Source organism: Cucurbita pepo, chromosome 11 (genome assembly GCF_057944985.1).
Source record: "Cucurbita pepo subsp. pepo isolate OVF chromosome 11, ASM5794498v1, whole genome shotgun sequence".
Lineage (NCBI taxonomy): Eukaryota > Viridiplantae > Streptophyta > Magnoliopsida > Cucurbitales > Cucurbitaceae > Cucurbita > Cucurbita pepo.
In genome coordinates, this window is record NC_141808.1 from 3134285 (window position 1) to 3149705 (window position 15421).

The 15421-nt window shown below is 36.7% G+C and overlaps 3 protein-coding genes across 4 annotated transcripts; all 3 read left to right on the forward strand.

Moving 5' to 3' along the window:
• The first annotated feature begins 34 nt into the window (after window positions 1–34).
• LOC111805693 (ribonuclease H2 subunit B) lies at window positions 35–4853 on the forward strand. The gene is made up of 11 exons (XM_023690871.2): window positions 35–194; window positions 379–436; window positions 557–616; window positions 805–906; window positions 1093–1169; window positions 1507–1630; window positions 1733–1797; window positions 2595–2664; window positions 3283–3358; window positions 3475–3562; window positions 4395–4853. Exons 2-11 carry the CDS (start codon window positions 388–390, stop codon window positions 4515–4517), a joined length of 834 nt encoding a protein of 277 aa, XP_023546639.1. The 5' UTR covers window positions 35–194; window positions 379–387; the 3' UTR covers window positions 4518–4853.
• Window positions 4854–5436: 583 nt separating this feature from the next.
• LOC111804803 (protein kinase C-like zinc finger protein) lies at window positions 5437–8878 on the forward strand. Of its 2 annotated transcripts, none has more exons than XM_023689594.2 (4): window positions 5437–5587; window positions 6688–6791; window positions 7637–8116; window positions 8197–8878. In XM_023689594.2, exons 1-4 carry the CDS (start codon window positions 5500–5502, stop codon window positions 8785–8787), a joined length of 1263 nt encoding a protein of 420 aa, XP_023545362.2. In that variant the 5' UTR covers window positions 5437–5499; the 3' UTR covers window positions 8788–8878. The 2 variants fall into 2 exon arrangements, with proteins under 2 accessions (XP_023545362.2, XP_023545363.2); XM_023689595.2 differs by having other exon boundaries at window positions 5478–5587; window positions 5670–6791.
• An 885-nt stretch (window positions 8879–9763) lies between these two features.
• LOC111805437 (U-box domain-containing protein 52) lies at window positions 9764–14724 on the forward strand. The gene is made up of 10 exons (XM_023690541.2): window positions 9764–10056; window positions 10155–10399; window positions 11195–11313; window positions 11480–11601; window positions 11867–12075; window positions 12159–12216; window positions 12375–12675; window positions 12758–12859; window positions 12930–13358; window positions 13452–14724. The coding sequence occupies exons 2-10, from the start codon at window positions 10192–10194 to the stop codon at window positions 14220–14222; spliced, it is 2319 nt and encodes a 772-aa protein (XP_023546309.2). The 5' UTR covers window positions 9764–10056; window positions 10155–10191; the 3' UTR covers window positions 14223–14724.
• The last annotated feature ends 697 nt before the right edge of the window (window positions 14725–15421 follow it).

Here is a 15421-nt window from a genome sequence, read left to right on the forward strand (position 1 = left end):
GGCCCATTTCATTACGCTTTTAGTTAGAGAATTGGTCAGCGACTGAGCTCAGTATCCACTCCCTTTGGCGCGCGCGGTTTTTCCCGTTCTCGATTTCGTTTGGTTCCCGCCGTCGACATTCACATTTCCGTTTCCCGGCGAGCTTGTTACTTCATCTCTCTGTGGACGCCGGTGCTCTTCCGACCTTCTTCTAGGTAAAAATGGTTCTTCGCTTTCTTTGCCTGAGATTAAAATTGTCGCCTCGATTGTTTTGATTCTTATACTCGGAACTGAAACTGGTGTATGCGCAATCTAAGACTAGGTTTTAAGAATGAAGCTCAATGTTACAATTTAGTTCAGATTATTATTTTTTGATGTTACTGCTTCGATGACCGTCAGGGTTGTTCCATGGCTTGGTGGGAAGGCGTCGAGGAAACTCGTATCCTCATTGCCCCTGGTAGGTCCGCGTTTTATTTATTTTTCATGTTCTTGATCTCGCCATTTCTTACGGTACTCACTTATTTCATTTTAATTTTGGAAATTCTGACTCAGTTAGATTTCTCTTGCTCTATTACAGATCATGGAGTAAAAGAAAATGGTACTGGATGCCTGCTTTCACTTCGCCATCCAAAATCAGGTAATTCAAGGAACTGGCGGGAAAATGATAGTTATCTAAACACTTTATTTGGTTAGCTATCCTATTGATCGGTGACCATCTTTCAGCATAACTTTATTGTGGAAAACTGTAAGGAAGTGCAAGCTAATGCTCGTCATATTTCTACAAAATCATTCTATTAATTGAGTATATTCGATGTCCGTTGGCAGGAAATACGACATGTTTCTTATATGTAAACGAGTTACTAGAGGAAATTCACTGGTTTAAGCAGTCGTATTCATCATGGTTTTTGGGAGATTATGTTACTGAAGGTAAACAACTGTGTCACACTGAAAATCTTTTTGTGGATGCCTTATTTCTTAAACTTACTGCATAACTTCTAATGGTTTGAATCTCCTGAAGATTTTGCTAATTCAAGTATAACATATTGAAAATAAACTATAAAACACAAGTAATTTTGAATAAATAACTTAATATATATTATTTTGTGTCTACAGATGGTCGTCTGTATTCCGCTACTCCAGTGGATCCTGTATTCATTTTCTTGCCCATTTTCGAGGAAGCTAGAATGAAGGTACTCTCACTGCAAAAGTTGTATGATATCATAATTGAGAGATGGAGCGTAATTGTGTGCTGCATACAATTATTTTGCATTCTACAATAGTAGTGATGTATGTTTGCAATCTACTTGGAAATTAGAGATACAATTTCAAGTTTTCCCTGGTTGCTTTGGAATTTAAATGTCCATTTGTTTATCTTGAAATTGTTGGTCTAATTGTGATGCGTACAGAGCTAGTTAATTATTTTTTTCATTTGAACTCATTATAATATATCTATCGTCGCTGAAACTATTAATATTTTCGATTGATTTAATGCTAAATTTTGAGAATTTTATTTCAAATTTCTTGCAGAAGGGAGATGATCCTGGGAAATTCAGGCAATTAGATGACATAATGTTCATCAATGGGTATCCTGGATATCTGCATTTACTGTCTGTTGCAGAGAAGTCTATGCAAGTAGTATGTGAGGTCAAAGGTGGGCATATAGTATATAAAATTAGAAAGAAAAAAAAAAAAAAAAAATCAAGCATGTCTAGAATCTATTCTCATTTCTGCTACCTTGTCTTGTCTCCTGCAGAAGTTGGATCTTCTAAGTTTTTTAGGCTTGATGATTCAAAGGTTTTGGCATGGTTATATCACAAGGTTCGTGTTCGTTCTCTCCACTAGAAATTTTCAAAATTGGTCCGTTAAGATGAGAACAATTAAATGTGACATCCTACAATCCCACATTGGTTGAGGAGGAGAACGAAACACCCTTTATAAGCGTGTGGAAACCTTTCCCTAGCAGACGCGTTTTAAAAACCTGGAGGAGAAACCCGAAAGGAAAAACCCAAAGAGGACAATATTTACTAGCGGTGTGCTTGGGCCATTACAGATGGTATTAGAGCCAGACATTGGACAATGTGCTAGCGAGGAGGCTCTTTCCCGAAGGGGGTAGACACGAGGCGATGTGCCAGTAAGGACGCTGGGCCCCGAAGAGGGTGGATTTGGCGGGGGTCCCACATCGATTGGAGAAAGGAACAAGTGCCAGTGAGGACGCTGGGCCCTGAAGGGGGTGGATTGTGACATCCTACAATCCCACATTTGTTGGGGAGGAAAACGAAACACCTTTTATAAGGGTGTGGAAACCTGCAGACGCTTTTTTAAAAACCTTGAGAGGAAACCCAAAAGGAAAAATCCAAAGAGGACAATATCTGCTAGCAATGTGTTTGGGCGGTTACATTAACAATAATACATATCATGATCAACGTGTTCATAGGTGATTGATGAATCCTGTTTTACATCAGTTTCTAAAATGGGAGTATCTAGCTGCCAACTCTTCATGCTGTACCGCTTCTTCCATAAAACAGCTACTTTTATTTTCCATAGCATCTTTTGGAAGAGATTTCGCGGATTCTCTTATTTATGATATATTTAATTTTATGCTTTTATTGTTGCAGGTATGTCAGCTGAAAAAAACTCTATGCACACTGGATAAAAACTATGCTGCAAGGGAAGAAAAAGATACATGTATATTTCTGTAGAGACTTATAACCCCTTTATGCCATTCGTTTTAACACTGCAGCTGGGTTTCTTTCATTTTTATCTTCATCATTATAGTTTCCTATTGTAGAATATGCATTAATATCATCTGGCACATCTGAAAAAACTATATAAAGAGGACATCATCAGTAGTTTTGCATTACGCGTCTGGGATTCGATTAGCTGAAGCTACTATATTCTGACATCAAAGAGAACTTCCATACCCTGACACCTCAATGTTAAACTTGATAATTAAGGCCACCTCTATTGATGAAATTGTATTTGATTCATGGGAAATTTTCTTTTGGATGTGTGCATATCATGGTGCTAATTTTCTTAGTCATATGTAGTGGAGCTGGGGAAACTTTCACGGGTTTTATTTAAAACATTACGTAGTATGATGTGAGCGGTTGATGTAATTAAAAAGAAACAAAAATCATGGACTGAATATCTTTTGTGAGGTTGAAAACTGTCATCATATGCATTCTACATAGAAAAACTTAAGGGAATGTTGTTTTAGTTAGCAAATTTCGTGGGTTGCTTCAAGTATTTGTGTTTGAATGAATTGATAGCTTCTCTTACATCGGTCTTTCTTTTTTGGTACAGTAAGCGATGCAGTTTCAATATTAGGGGAATACTTGAAAGATGAACCTTGGTTGAAGCTTTTATGTGACCATCTCAAGTATTTAGTCCTCAACTACTCTTAACTATAGCAATTAAGATGTTGTACACTTTACAGTTCCACAAATGGACCAAGTGGCTGTATTGAGGCCAGATACTGTTGGATTTTGTTTGCAGGTTAAATTTTGCTGAAGCAACTAGAAAAGCATCGGATGCAGAAAAGCCTCCTTTAAGCATAGAGAACAATTTTGATTCTATCTCACAGGTACAATTCCCAATGACTTGTAATTGTGTCAACTTTTTGTTTCCCTTTTCGTACATGCTACCGACGAATTATGTTATCCCTGTGATTATTCGCAACTGATGTGTGAATGTAACAGCCAAAGTCCACTGCTAACAAATATTGTCCTCTTTGAGCTTTCCCTTTCGGGCTTCCCCCGGGTTTTAAAATGCGTCTTCTAGGGAGAGGTTTTTACACCTTTATAAAAAATGCTCTCCAACCGACGTGGGACCTCACAATCCACCTCCCTTGGGGGCCCAACGTCCTCAGCGGCACACCATTCGGTGTTTGGCTCTAATCCCATTTGTAACAGCCCAAGTCCACCGCTAGCAAATATTGTGCCCTTTGAGTTTTCTTTTCAGGCTTTTCCTCAAAGTTTTAAAACGCATCTTCTAGAGAGAAGTTTCCACACCCTTATAAGGACCGTTTCGTTTCCCTCTTCAACTGATGTGGGACCTCATAGTAAAAGAATTCGTAATCATGATTTATGATTTAGTCCAAAGATGTTTTTATAAGCGAAGGGAGGTGTTTGGCTGGGTGGAAGTTGGCAGTGCATGGATTTTAAAATATTGAGAAATGTTTTCTGATGGATCAAAATCACATTTCAATTATCTGGAAGAGTGACTAAATGGTAAGAATTACTTCTTAAAACGTCTTTAGACGAAACACTTCGAGTATTTCACGTCAAAACATTACTTTAAATAACGATCTCGAACTCATATAGAGTTGATGATAAAATATGTATGTTTCTTTTGTTGGCATTTCATTTATATTCTTTTTTCTTCTCAAATGGATTGTGCAAATTGTGATATGGCAGGATAAGACTAGAAGTGGCGCAAAGAATACAAGAAATGGAAAACAAGCTAAAAAGCCGAAGGTGGAGACAGAATCACGGAACATCAAGGACATGTTTTCAAAGGCTATAAAAAGAAAAACATGAAGCATTTCGGATATTTGGTGTGATTTAAAGCCCACAAATTATGTTGTCACATTACCATTCACCAAAGGTATTCGTTCCATCTCCTACTCTACAATTTGTCGAAAAAAAGTCGTTAGCCTCATTCGCTACACGACGTAATGCCTTTCACCCATTTACTTTTCTATCGCGATGAAGTATCAAAGCAATTCTCACTTTACGTGTTGGCAAATAGGAGTCGATCGATTCATGGAATGATGTTTTTTTTATCCAACTTACTAATGGCAACTTTTTAGGACTATTTATTGATTTGAGCCATTTGAAATAGGAATTTGGTACAATCAATCATCTACTCGAGAATTGTGCTTGTGCTTATATTGATTCTGGCCGAACTCGATTCCAAGCTCCTTTAGAGTTGGTCAACGTGGGACTACTCTTCCCAATAATATTTAACACTTACTAACTTTCATCTAATCTGTAATGAAAAAGGGACGTTTAGCAATATTGCTTGAAATTTAATAAATTTAAGATTGATCAAATTATAGAATATTAAATATCATAGGTTGATATTTTTCGTAATTAAACATTTATCCATAATTTTCTTCTGACATGGACGTTTAATTAATGAGGTTGATTTTATGGCTTGCAACTCTCAGTTATTTCTATAAATTGAACAAAAATTAAAAGTATCTGATAGCATATATTTAAAGTATAAAGTATAAAGAAATAAAAACTAAAATGACAAGTTTGATATAAAAGTAGTAAAAAAAAATTTAAAATTTTTGATATGTAAATGAAATTAATATTTTGCAAAAGAAAAGGTCAGACTCATTTTAATGGCTAGTAGTCCCTAAAATAATTTGAACATGCTATAATTTTGTTAGATGAATATTTTATTTTGAATCATGCGACAAAAAAAAAAGAACTCAACTTCTTGTGGAGTCGACGAACAAGTGGATAGAACAGAAGTGAGCGAGACAGAGCGTTCCGTGTTCTGAAAGTGACAATGGCTACAAAATTTGAAGAACCTGAATCTTTGCATCAATTTGAAGAACCTGCACACATTCTCTGGAAATCGCTTCCTCCAACTCCGTGTAAGTTCCTCTATCTCTCTCTCTCTCTCCTTTCACTTTGAATCTGAACTTTGTTTTCCTTTTTATTTGTTCTCTGAAACAGGATCGATCATCAACTGCCTTGTGATTCGATTTTTGATCTTCGCATTTAGATTTCAAATTATCAGCATCCATCATCTATTTAGCTACGATCATGATTGATTATGCTCTCTCCCTCTTTCTCTATTGAAAATTTTCTGTTAAATCCAAAATAGAAAGAGAATCGCATTCTATCGTTTTTTAATCTGTTTCGCTTTCTCTCGCTCTAAAATTGTTCTTCCTTTTGCTTAGGTTTCTGATCTAGAATCATTTATTTTTGGTTTGAACTGACTTCTTTCAAAAGTTGCAATATTATCTAGATGTTTTTTCTTCCAAATGTTTCAAAACTATACTTAGTGTCGAAATCCATTAGAATTTTGAAAGAAAATTGGGATTTGGTAGTGTTCGAGTCTTAATTTTCGTTCCATATCTCAATTTTGGTTCAACGTTCTATTCCTTACCTATTTCTACTCCGATTTCGATGATAGTTTTGAAACGTTTTTGATGATCAAGATAATATTGCAACTTCTTTGAAACGATGAACAAGTAAAAGTTTGAAGATATGTGTGTATATATATTTATTTGTAATTTAGCTTATGATATGCCATCTTTTTGAAGAGAGAATAAGACAGAAGAAAGCATAAGAAAGAAAGGAAAAGAATTCCAACATGCTTTGATGTTTGTATCCATTCAATCTCCTGATATGGCATGTCACTGTCTTGGCCTTGGGGACCGAAGAACCTTTTTTCTTTGTGGGACATTAAAGGTTGTCTTGTACTTATCTAAAACAGGACATTCCCAAAAAATCCAAATCCTTTCTGTTGCACTTTTATTTCAAACCTCGAGTCCATTCATATTCCTCATCTTTCTTAACCACCAAAAGAGCATCGGAGAGAATATTTCCCTTTTGAACTCTTATTGCCAATCTTCACAGAACTCCATGGCAGAATGAACCTCAGTGTCTATATATATAAAGGAGTCTCTCTTTGATGGGTCTGTAAAAATCATTGTTTTTATTCCTGTTCTTCTTGTTCTTCTTGCAGTTCTAATGGCAGGGCCTGATTATCAAGCCAATCAGGAAAAGAATGATCTTCTGCAGATTTTGGCAGCTCAAGGGGTTGAGTTCCTTCTCTCTGGACAAGAAAAGGTTTCATTTTATAGCTCTTTCCTTTTTCCTACCTTCACCGTTGTTTATTTGTATTGGTGTTAGAGTTGTAGTGTTCCAAGAGTAAGTTAATACTTTCTGCTTCTAGAAAAGCGTAGCGGGTTTTAATAAATAATATTTCATCTGTACTTTTAGCTCGCCCCTCACTTCTAGGATTGAAAATTAGCACAAGACCCAACAAGTTATTATCGATATTAATTAGTAAGAAATGACTATGTCGGAGTTCAAACAGAACACAAAACCTGTAACAGCTCAAGCTAGCTAGTAGATATCGACCTCTTTGGGCTTTCTCTTTTGGACTTTCCCTCAAGGTTTTAAAACGTGTATGCTAGGGAGAGGTTTCCATACTTTTATAAAGAATGCTTCGTTCTTCTCCCCAACCGATGTGGGATCTCACAAAACCTATGCTGTAATATCATTTAAATTACGTACCACTAAATCCAACGGAGTTGAAACAGAGCACAAAACTTGTAACAGCCCAAGCCCACCGCTAGTAGATATTGTTCTCTTTGGGTTTTTCCTTCTGGGCGTCCCCTCAAGCTTTTTAAAACGTGTCTGCTAGGGAGAGGTCTCCACAACCTTATAAAGAATACTTCGTTCTCCTCCCCAACCGATGTGGGATCTCACAAAACCTATGCTCTAATATCGTACCACTAAATCCAACAGATGGATACTAAATCATTCTAGATTATTTTGTTCATCAATGCTTTAACTAAAAGTCGTTCTAAATTATCTCTGCAAGTCAAATTAGATTTCTGATGTAAATATTATTTTGTTCATTGCAAAATCAATACTGAAATTGATGAGTTGATTTTCCTATATGATAGGTGTCTCCAATAATATGTGCAGGGAAGATGATTTGCCTGTTGTTTTCTGCAAACTGGTGTAGACCTTGCAGGACTTTCACTCCACTATTGGTTCAACTCTATAACACTCTGCAAAAGAGAGAGGAAAAGCTAGAGATTATATTCATCTCCTTGGACCATGATAAGAATGAATTTGAACAATACCTCCAGACCATGCCATGGCTCGCTGCACCATACGACACCGAGCTGCAGAAACAATTGTGCGACAAGTACCATGTCGATCGCATCCCGTCATTCGTTCCACTTTGTGGAGATGGGATTTCAAAACAAGATGACTTGATTGGCTTTATTGAAGATTATGGTGCTGAAGCATTTCCTTTTACAAGGAAGAGGAGACAAGAACTTAAGGCAATGGACCGTGCCAAGCGTGTCGAAGGAAGACTCGAAGACCTCTTGGGGAACAAAGGACTTAACTATGTTATTTCCAGACATGGAGGAAAGGTATCCAACAGCAAAGAACATGATTTTGTTTCTTGTTTTAAGGTAAAGTTCTAATGTTCTTCAAGTTCATCTCATTGCAGACACCAATATCTCAGCTAGTTGGTAAGACAATAGGCCTTTATTTTGGTGCATATTGGAGCCCTCCAAGTCGTTCATTCACAGCAAAACTTTCCAAAGTATACAAAGAAATCATGGACAAAACAGAAGATCACTCTTTAGAAGTAATCTTGGTATCCACGGACCGAAACCTCGTCGAGTTCAAACTCAACATAGCAGACATGCCATGGCTTGCAATCCCTTACGAGGACGAGAGCCAGCAAGAGCTCTACAGGATCTTCGACGTCAAGACGATCCCGACACTAGTCCTGATCGGGGCGGACGGAAAGACGGCGAGCGAGAACGGGAGAGGCTTGGTTTGCTTGTATGGAGCGGAGGCATTCCCATTTACAGAAGAAAGAATAGAGGAATTGGAAGCAGCCGTGAGAAAGGAAGGGGAGGAATTGGCTTCAAATGTGGAGGATATAAAGCATGAACATGTGCTGAAATTGGAGCTGGCGAAAGCCTATGTGTGTGATTTTTGCAAAAGGCAAGGCAGGTTTTGGGCATTTTCTTGTGATGCTTGTGATTATGATCTTCATCCAAGTTGTGTTCAGCTTATTAGCAATGTATAAAAGTAGTCATAAAGTTTAACTAAATAAGTTATGATTATTCTTTGAATTTTTAATACGATCAATGAACGATTAGTAGCGTAAACTTCTTTTATATAGACTATGTTTGATAACGTTTCGATTTTTTAATAATTGTATTTGTTTTCTCGGGTTCTTTACAAAAATAACACTTTTTTTTAGTTTTAAAATCCTAACATGAATTTTGAAAATAACTTCAAAAAAAAAAACGGTCGAGCTTTCCATTTTATCTAAAAAAATACTCCTAAATTTGTTAAAATTACAATAATACCCTTTAACTAAAAAATAAAAAAAGTTCAAAATCGATATTTTTTTATGAAATGAAAATCATTAATATTTTGTTTCAAAAATACTTTCGAAAAGAAAAGTGGTTTCAAAAACCCTTCAATTTTTGAAGAACTTCAACAATATCTTTAAAAACACAATTATCACTTGTATCCTGTTCTAAAAAATATTCATAAACTTTAAAAAATAAGCAATATAATCTATGAGATGCTAATAGATGCATAAACTTTAAAAAATAAGCAATATAATCTATGAGATGCTAATAGATGGTTTCATTAGATGCTAATAGATGGTTTCATTTATATATCAACGGCAATAACTTTTTTTTATTGTAAAGTTAAGAGTGTTAATACTATTTTTTTTTTTTAATTTTATGGGTATTTTTTAAACACATTATTAACTCATTTTTGAATTTTTTTTATTTAAGTAGAAAAATATTAATGAAAATTTTAAAGTTTGAGATTATTTACAAAATTAACTATGATATTATTATTATTATTATTATTATTATTATTATTTTTTGAAAGTGTAAGAATATTACCAAATTTTTTAAAATTTTAAATATTTTTTAAATAAATAAAAAAATTGAGATATTTTTTATTAATTTAGCATTTTTATTTTTAGGTATTTATCCAAAAAGAAAAAAGGTAAGACAAAAACGACAAATTGTAATGAAAAAAGAAACCCCAGCTGGACGAACGTTCTCGAGTTGGCTCAAAGTTGTAAAAACTGGAAAAAGGGAAGAAAGAAGAAGGAAGATGAAGTTGGATGAAAACAGACAGCTTCCAAATTTCCCAATTAGTTTGGTGGAAAAGAAAATGGAGAAATCCACCAACGAAACAGCCCCCGCAAATCATGCCTCTCCGCTCTTATTTCTGGACCATCTTCCTTCCTTCTTCTCCGACACACAGCGGCAATCCAGACAGAGCTTGCTTTGCTTCTTGCTTTTGCCGGTACAAGGAGATTTTGGTAGGGTTAGGGTTAGGGTTAGGGTTTTTCTTCCTCTCTTTCTCTCTGGTTTTTTTGGTGCTTTTTTTTTTTTCTAATGGTTCTATTGATTTCTGCAGAAAGGGGAGGCGGTCGCCGGAAATCAATTGGTGAGAAATGTGGACTCACAATAAGGTTGTAAAGGAAAAGAAGGAGGCGGTCACCGGAAATCAATTGGTGGGAATCGCCATTGATAAGGACAAAGGAAGTCAAGTTGCTCTCAAATGGGCCACTGAGAATCTCCTTCTCAAGGGCCAAACTGCCATTCTCATCCATGTCAAACTCAGACCTTCCTCCCATTCTGGCTCGTTCCTGTCTTCTCCTAGTAAGTAAATTGTTAAACAATGAAAAATGGTTATATTATTATCGCAAAGCTCCATTGTTTATCAGAATTTGCATTTTCGTTACTAGATAAACCTCTAAGAAAAGGTGTAGAAGGGTAGGAAATTTGGTCATGTAATGCTAGAATATATATATGGGTAGAAGGGGGAAAATGTATGATTTGAGGTTACATGTCCACCGCTTGTAGATATTGTACTCTTTGGGCTTCCATCGTTCCCCTCTCTAACCGATGTGGGATCTCACAATCCACCCTTCTTCGGGGCCTAGCGTCCTCGCTAACACTTGATACTTTTTCCAATCGATGTGGGACACCCAATCCTCCAGCTTCCTTGCTGGCACACCGCCTCGTGTCCACCTCCCCTCGGAGTTAAGCATCCTCGCTAGCATATTGCCCGATGTCTGGCTTTGATACCATTTGTAACTGCCCAAGCTCACTGATAGTAGATATTGTTCTCTTTGAGCTTTTTCCTTTCGGGCTTTTTTAAAATGCGACTATACTACATTGGTTGAGGAGGAGAACGAAGTATTCTTTATAAGAGTGTGGAAATCTCTCCCTAGCAAACGCGTTTTAGAAACCTTGAGGGGAAGCTCGAAAGGTAAAAGCTCAAAGAGGACAATATTTGCTAGCGGTAGACTAGGGCTGTTATGTTACAAGAATCATTATTGACTGAGTGGAACTGCGTTTACTTTGTTTTTTAGGATTTTATGCCATGTTCTTCAAATTTATAGTCTTAGTGAGCTTCCATTGAAATGAAATTACTATGCTTTTTGGGTGCAGAGGTAATGTCAACAACTGACAATGGCAATGGCAATAGCAATGTTTCGGTAAGCAAGGAAATTGATCCGAGCACGAGGGAGGTGTTCCTTCCTTTTCGATGCTTCTGTACCCGTAAAGATGTAAGTTCTCTACCTCTTTTTTACCATAAATGAAGCAATTACTTGAAAGTACAATGGATTTTGACATAGATATTAGAGAACTAAGCGAAATTTAAGAAGAAAAATGATAATCAAGATGTGTTTTGGATCATTCTTATCATAAATTTACCTTATTTTCTTGCATTAGGTGTCTTGCAAAGACATCGTCATAGAAGATGTAGATGTTGGAAAAGCACTGATCGAATATGTCTCTCAGGCTGGAATTGATCATTTGGTTGTCGGTGCCACGACTAGAAGTGGCTTTTTGAGGTTTGTAGTTAGTTAGTTTCGTAAATTCTTCACTCGCACAAAACTTCTAAAGCTCGTTCGGTAATCTTCTCGTTTCTTGTCTTTTATTGTCAAAATTTTATATGCATTTCTTGGAATACTAAACATTCATGTTTGTCAAAAACTGGAAACGAGAAATAGAAAAGGTTAACAAGCGAGCCTTAACACTCTGTTTTATTTGTTTGAGTTCGAATGGAATTTAATTTTCCTATTTTGGTGGTTTTCGTATACCATTTTGCCTCGGAAGATTCAAGACGATAGATATTCCGGGCAGTGTTATCAAAGGAGCACCAGACTTCTGCAATGTTTATGTCATATCAAGAGGGAAAATCCAAAATATGCGAACGGCGTCACGTCCTGCTCCTGCTTCTTCTCCTCTTCGAAGTTTATTGCTGAGCCAATCTGGTGTTGGATCACATTCAGCTGAATCACAATTTCCTCATATCGAAACTACGAGTTCAGTTTTTTTCCTGAATTGTTACTATGCTTTTTCTCCTCTACCATGGTTTGCTTCGAATAACCCGTCTGATCTTAACTAGGACCCGAAAAGCCTCCCCTCGAAGCAGCACGCCGATCTCAGGACAACTCCGAGTTCAGGTCAGCAACATTTTGTACAAATTGTTATTATGGCATCTTAATGAGCTCAAAATGTAAAAGAAAAACTTGGATATGAGTTACATTATTCAGCTCACGGTGGCTTCGTTCTAATTAGCGATCTGTTGAGCGTTATATTAAGCAAATTGTCTTCGGAGCAGGTCACCATTCACTAGGAAAGGCTACCATGGAAAAATGCCAGGGGAAATCAGTCTGCCAGATACCGATATTTCTTTTGTTAGCTCGGGAAGGCCGAGTGTTGACCGATTGTTCCCTGCATTATTTGACACCCCAGATTCAGGAAGGACTCCCCCACGACTGTCCAGTGGCAACGATTCTGATATATATGTTAGCTTTGAGTCACAGCAGTTCGGACGTAAATCATTGGATGTAAACTATCCACCTGAATTTTCATCGATGTTATCAGAGGATGATAGATTATCGACTTCGTCACAGAGTATGGTAAGTGTTAGAAGCCGTGAAGCCGTGATGTTGTAAGGAAATCGAAGCCGTGATGTTTGTTTTTATATGTTGATGACTGCAGGAAGAAGTAGAGGCTGAGATGAGGAGGCTGAAGCTGGAACTAAAGCAAACTATGGAAATGTATAGCACAGCCTGCAAGGAAGCAATTACAGCTAAACAAAAGGTGAAAGAAATTGTTTCTTTATATGGAAATAGTTTAGAAGTTTCATACAAACTCTTCACATATGCTGCAGGCGGTAGAGCTTCAGCGATGGAAATCCGAGGAAGAACAGAGATTAGAGGAGGCGAGACATGCAGAGGAAGCTGCGTTAGCGATTGTCGAGCAGGAAAAGGCGAAGTCTCGAGCTGCTATGGAGGCAGCTGAAGCATCTAAAAGGATCGCTGAGTTGGAAGCACGGAAGAGAATTAATGCCGAAATGAAAGCATTCAAGGAAGCAGATGAGAAGAAGAAGGCATTAGATGCTTTGGCAAACCAAGACGTCAGGTATCGGAGGTACTCGATCGAGGAGATCGAAGCTGCTACCGAGTTATTTTCAGAATCTTTAAAGATTGGAGAGGGAGGTTATGGGCCTGTTTATAAAGGTTATTTAGACCACACACCAGTTGCAATTAAGGTATTACGTCCCGATGCGGCTCAAGGAAGGTCACAGTTCCAGAAAGAGGTGAGAAACGTATCGGTATCGTCCGTTCACAGATTCTCCGGTGTTTTTTGTTATAACATAATCTATTAAACTTGTTTCTGGCATCACGTTTAGGTCGAAGTACTTAGCTGCATACGACATCCGAACATGGTTCTTCTCCTTGGAGCATGCCCTGAATATGGCTGCTTGGTCTATGAGTTTATGGGACATGGTAGCTTGGATGACTGCCTCTTTCGCCGGGGCAATAACTCGAGACCTCTTTCTTGGCAACGTAGATTCAAAATTGCAGCTGAAATCGGCACTGCCTTGTTGTTCCTCCACCAGACTAAGCCTGAACCGCTCGTGCACCGTGATTTGAAGCCAGGCAACATCTTGCTCGATAATAACTACGTTAGCAAGATTAGCGATGTCGGTTTGGCTAGGCTTGTTCCCCCATCTATAGCAGACAGTGTGACACAATATCGAATGACTTCAACCGCTGGCACGTTCTGTTATATCGATCCCGAGTATCAACAAACTGGCATGCTCGGTGTAAAATCCGACATATATTCTTTGGGGATCATGTTTTTGCAGCTGATTACAGCAAAGCCACCCATGGGATTGACTCACCATGTGGAAAGAGCTATTGAGAACGGGACTTTGTCTGAAATTCTTGATCCATCTGTTACTGATTGGCCAGCTGAAGAAACCTCCTCCTTTGCAGAGTTGGCTTTAAAATGTGCAGAGTTGAGAAGGAAAGATCGACCCGATCTTTGTAAGGTCGTTCTCCCCGAACTCATCAAATTACAATCGCTAGCCGAAGCCAGCATGTACTCGTCGACGAGGGACGGCGTTAGCAGCCCTGTGTACAACCGCAGTCGGGCCACTGCAAGAAGAGTAAGCTAAAGAGATGTGTATTTGGATCGTTAACAGCCCTGTGTCAGTCTCACGGTTTTAAGACGTGTCTACAAGTCAGAGGTTTCCACACCTTTATAAGAAATGCTTCGTGGGATCTCATACCACTTTTATAAGAAATGCTTCGATCTAAAGAAGTCTGACACAGTCCTGTGCATCCAAAATCTTTGACCATTTCATATCGCAACAACTTCTTTGCAAAATTTCCATTGCTCCTCACTTCTGGTTGATCATCTGGTATTCGACGGTGAATCTTGCAATAGCTATGGAGTCTAATCACAGTCGTCGTAGTAAAAACTTCATTTTCGGAAACTGACGTCTGAATATTGTCTCCATAGGACGAGGAAAAGGAAAGTGATATATTTTGTAAATAACAGTGTTCCACATATAGCATCGTGTTTTTGTGGATACTTCCATTTGTATATAATTGATCACTTTGTTGTAACTCACATTTAAGTTTGCTTATCAAAGATTTACGTCGTCTTTTTATTTCCCCACGGCCTGATTAGTATCTAGTTGGGATGTCATTTGGGTCATTTCATATATCTTTACCCGGGAGAGATTCTCAATTAAACACTATTTTCTTTTTTTTTAAAAGAAATTAATTCAAATGTTTTCAATTAAAATAATCAATTTCTTAAACTTTTAATAGAATTACTAAAATATTATGTCATTTTAATTTATTATTGTAATTAAACTGAATTTTTTACCATAAAAATTAAATTGAAAAAAAAAAAAAAAGAATATTCACAACTAAAACATTTTGTGAATATTTGAAATTGCATTGCATGGAGAGTTCTAATGCTTTATCTCCTAATTTCTGTATTTATTTATTTATTTATTTTCCATATTTCAATTTTCGTAAATATTTCTAAATCATAATTAAAACTTACCTTGCTTATGATTTTATTTTTATTTATTTATTTTGTCAACTTTGTCCTAATATTATAAAATCTGAAATTATATTAGAAAACAATACTAAAAGAAAAAAAAATCTTTTATTTATCATGGTATCAACTTTAACCTAAAATTATAATTTCATTAATTTAAACATTAAATTTTAATATTTCACTTCATCGAGTTTTAATAATATTTTTAAAATTAAAAAAAAAAATCTTAAAAATACTTTTTTTTTTTTTTAGAAAATAAAAAATATTTTAAAAATAATTTTTAAGTTTCTAAAAATTTCA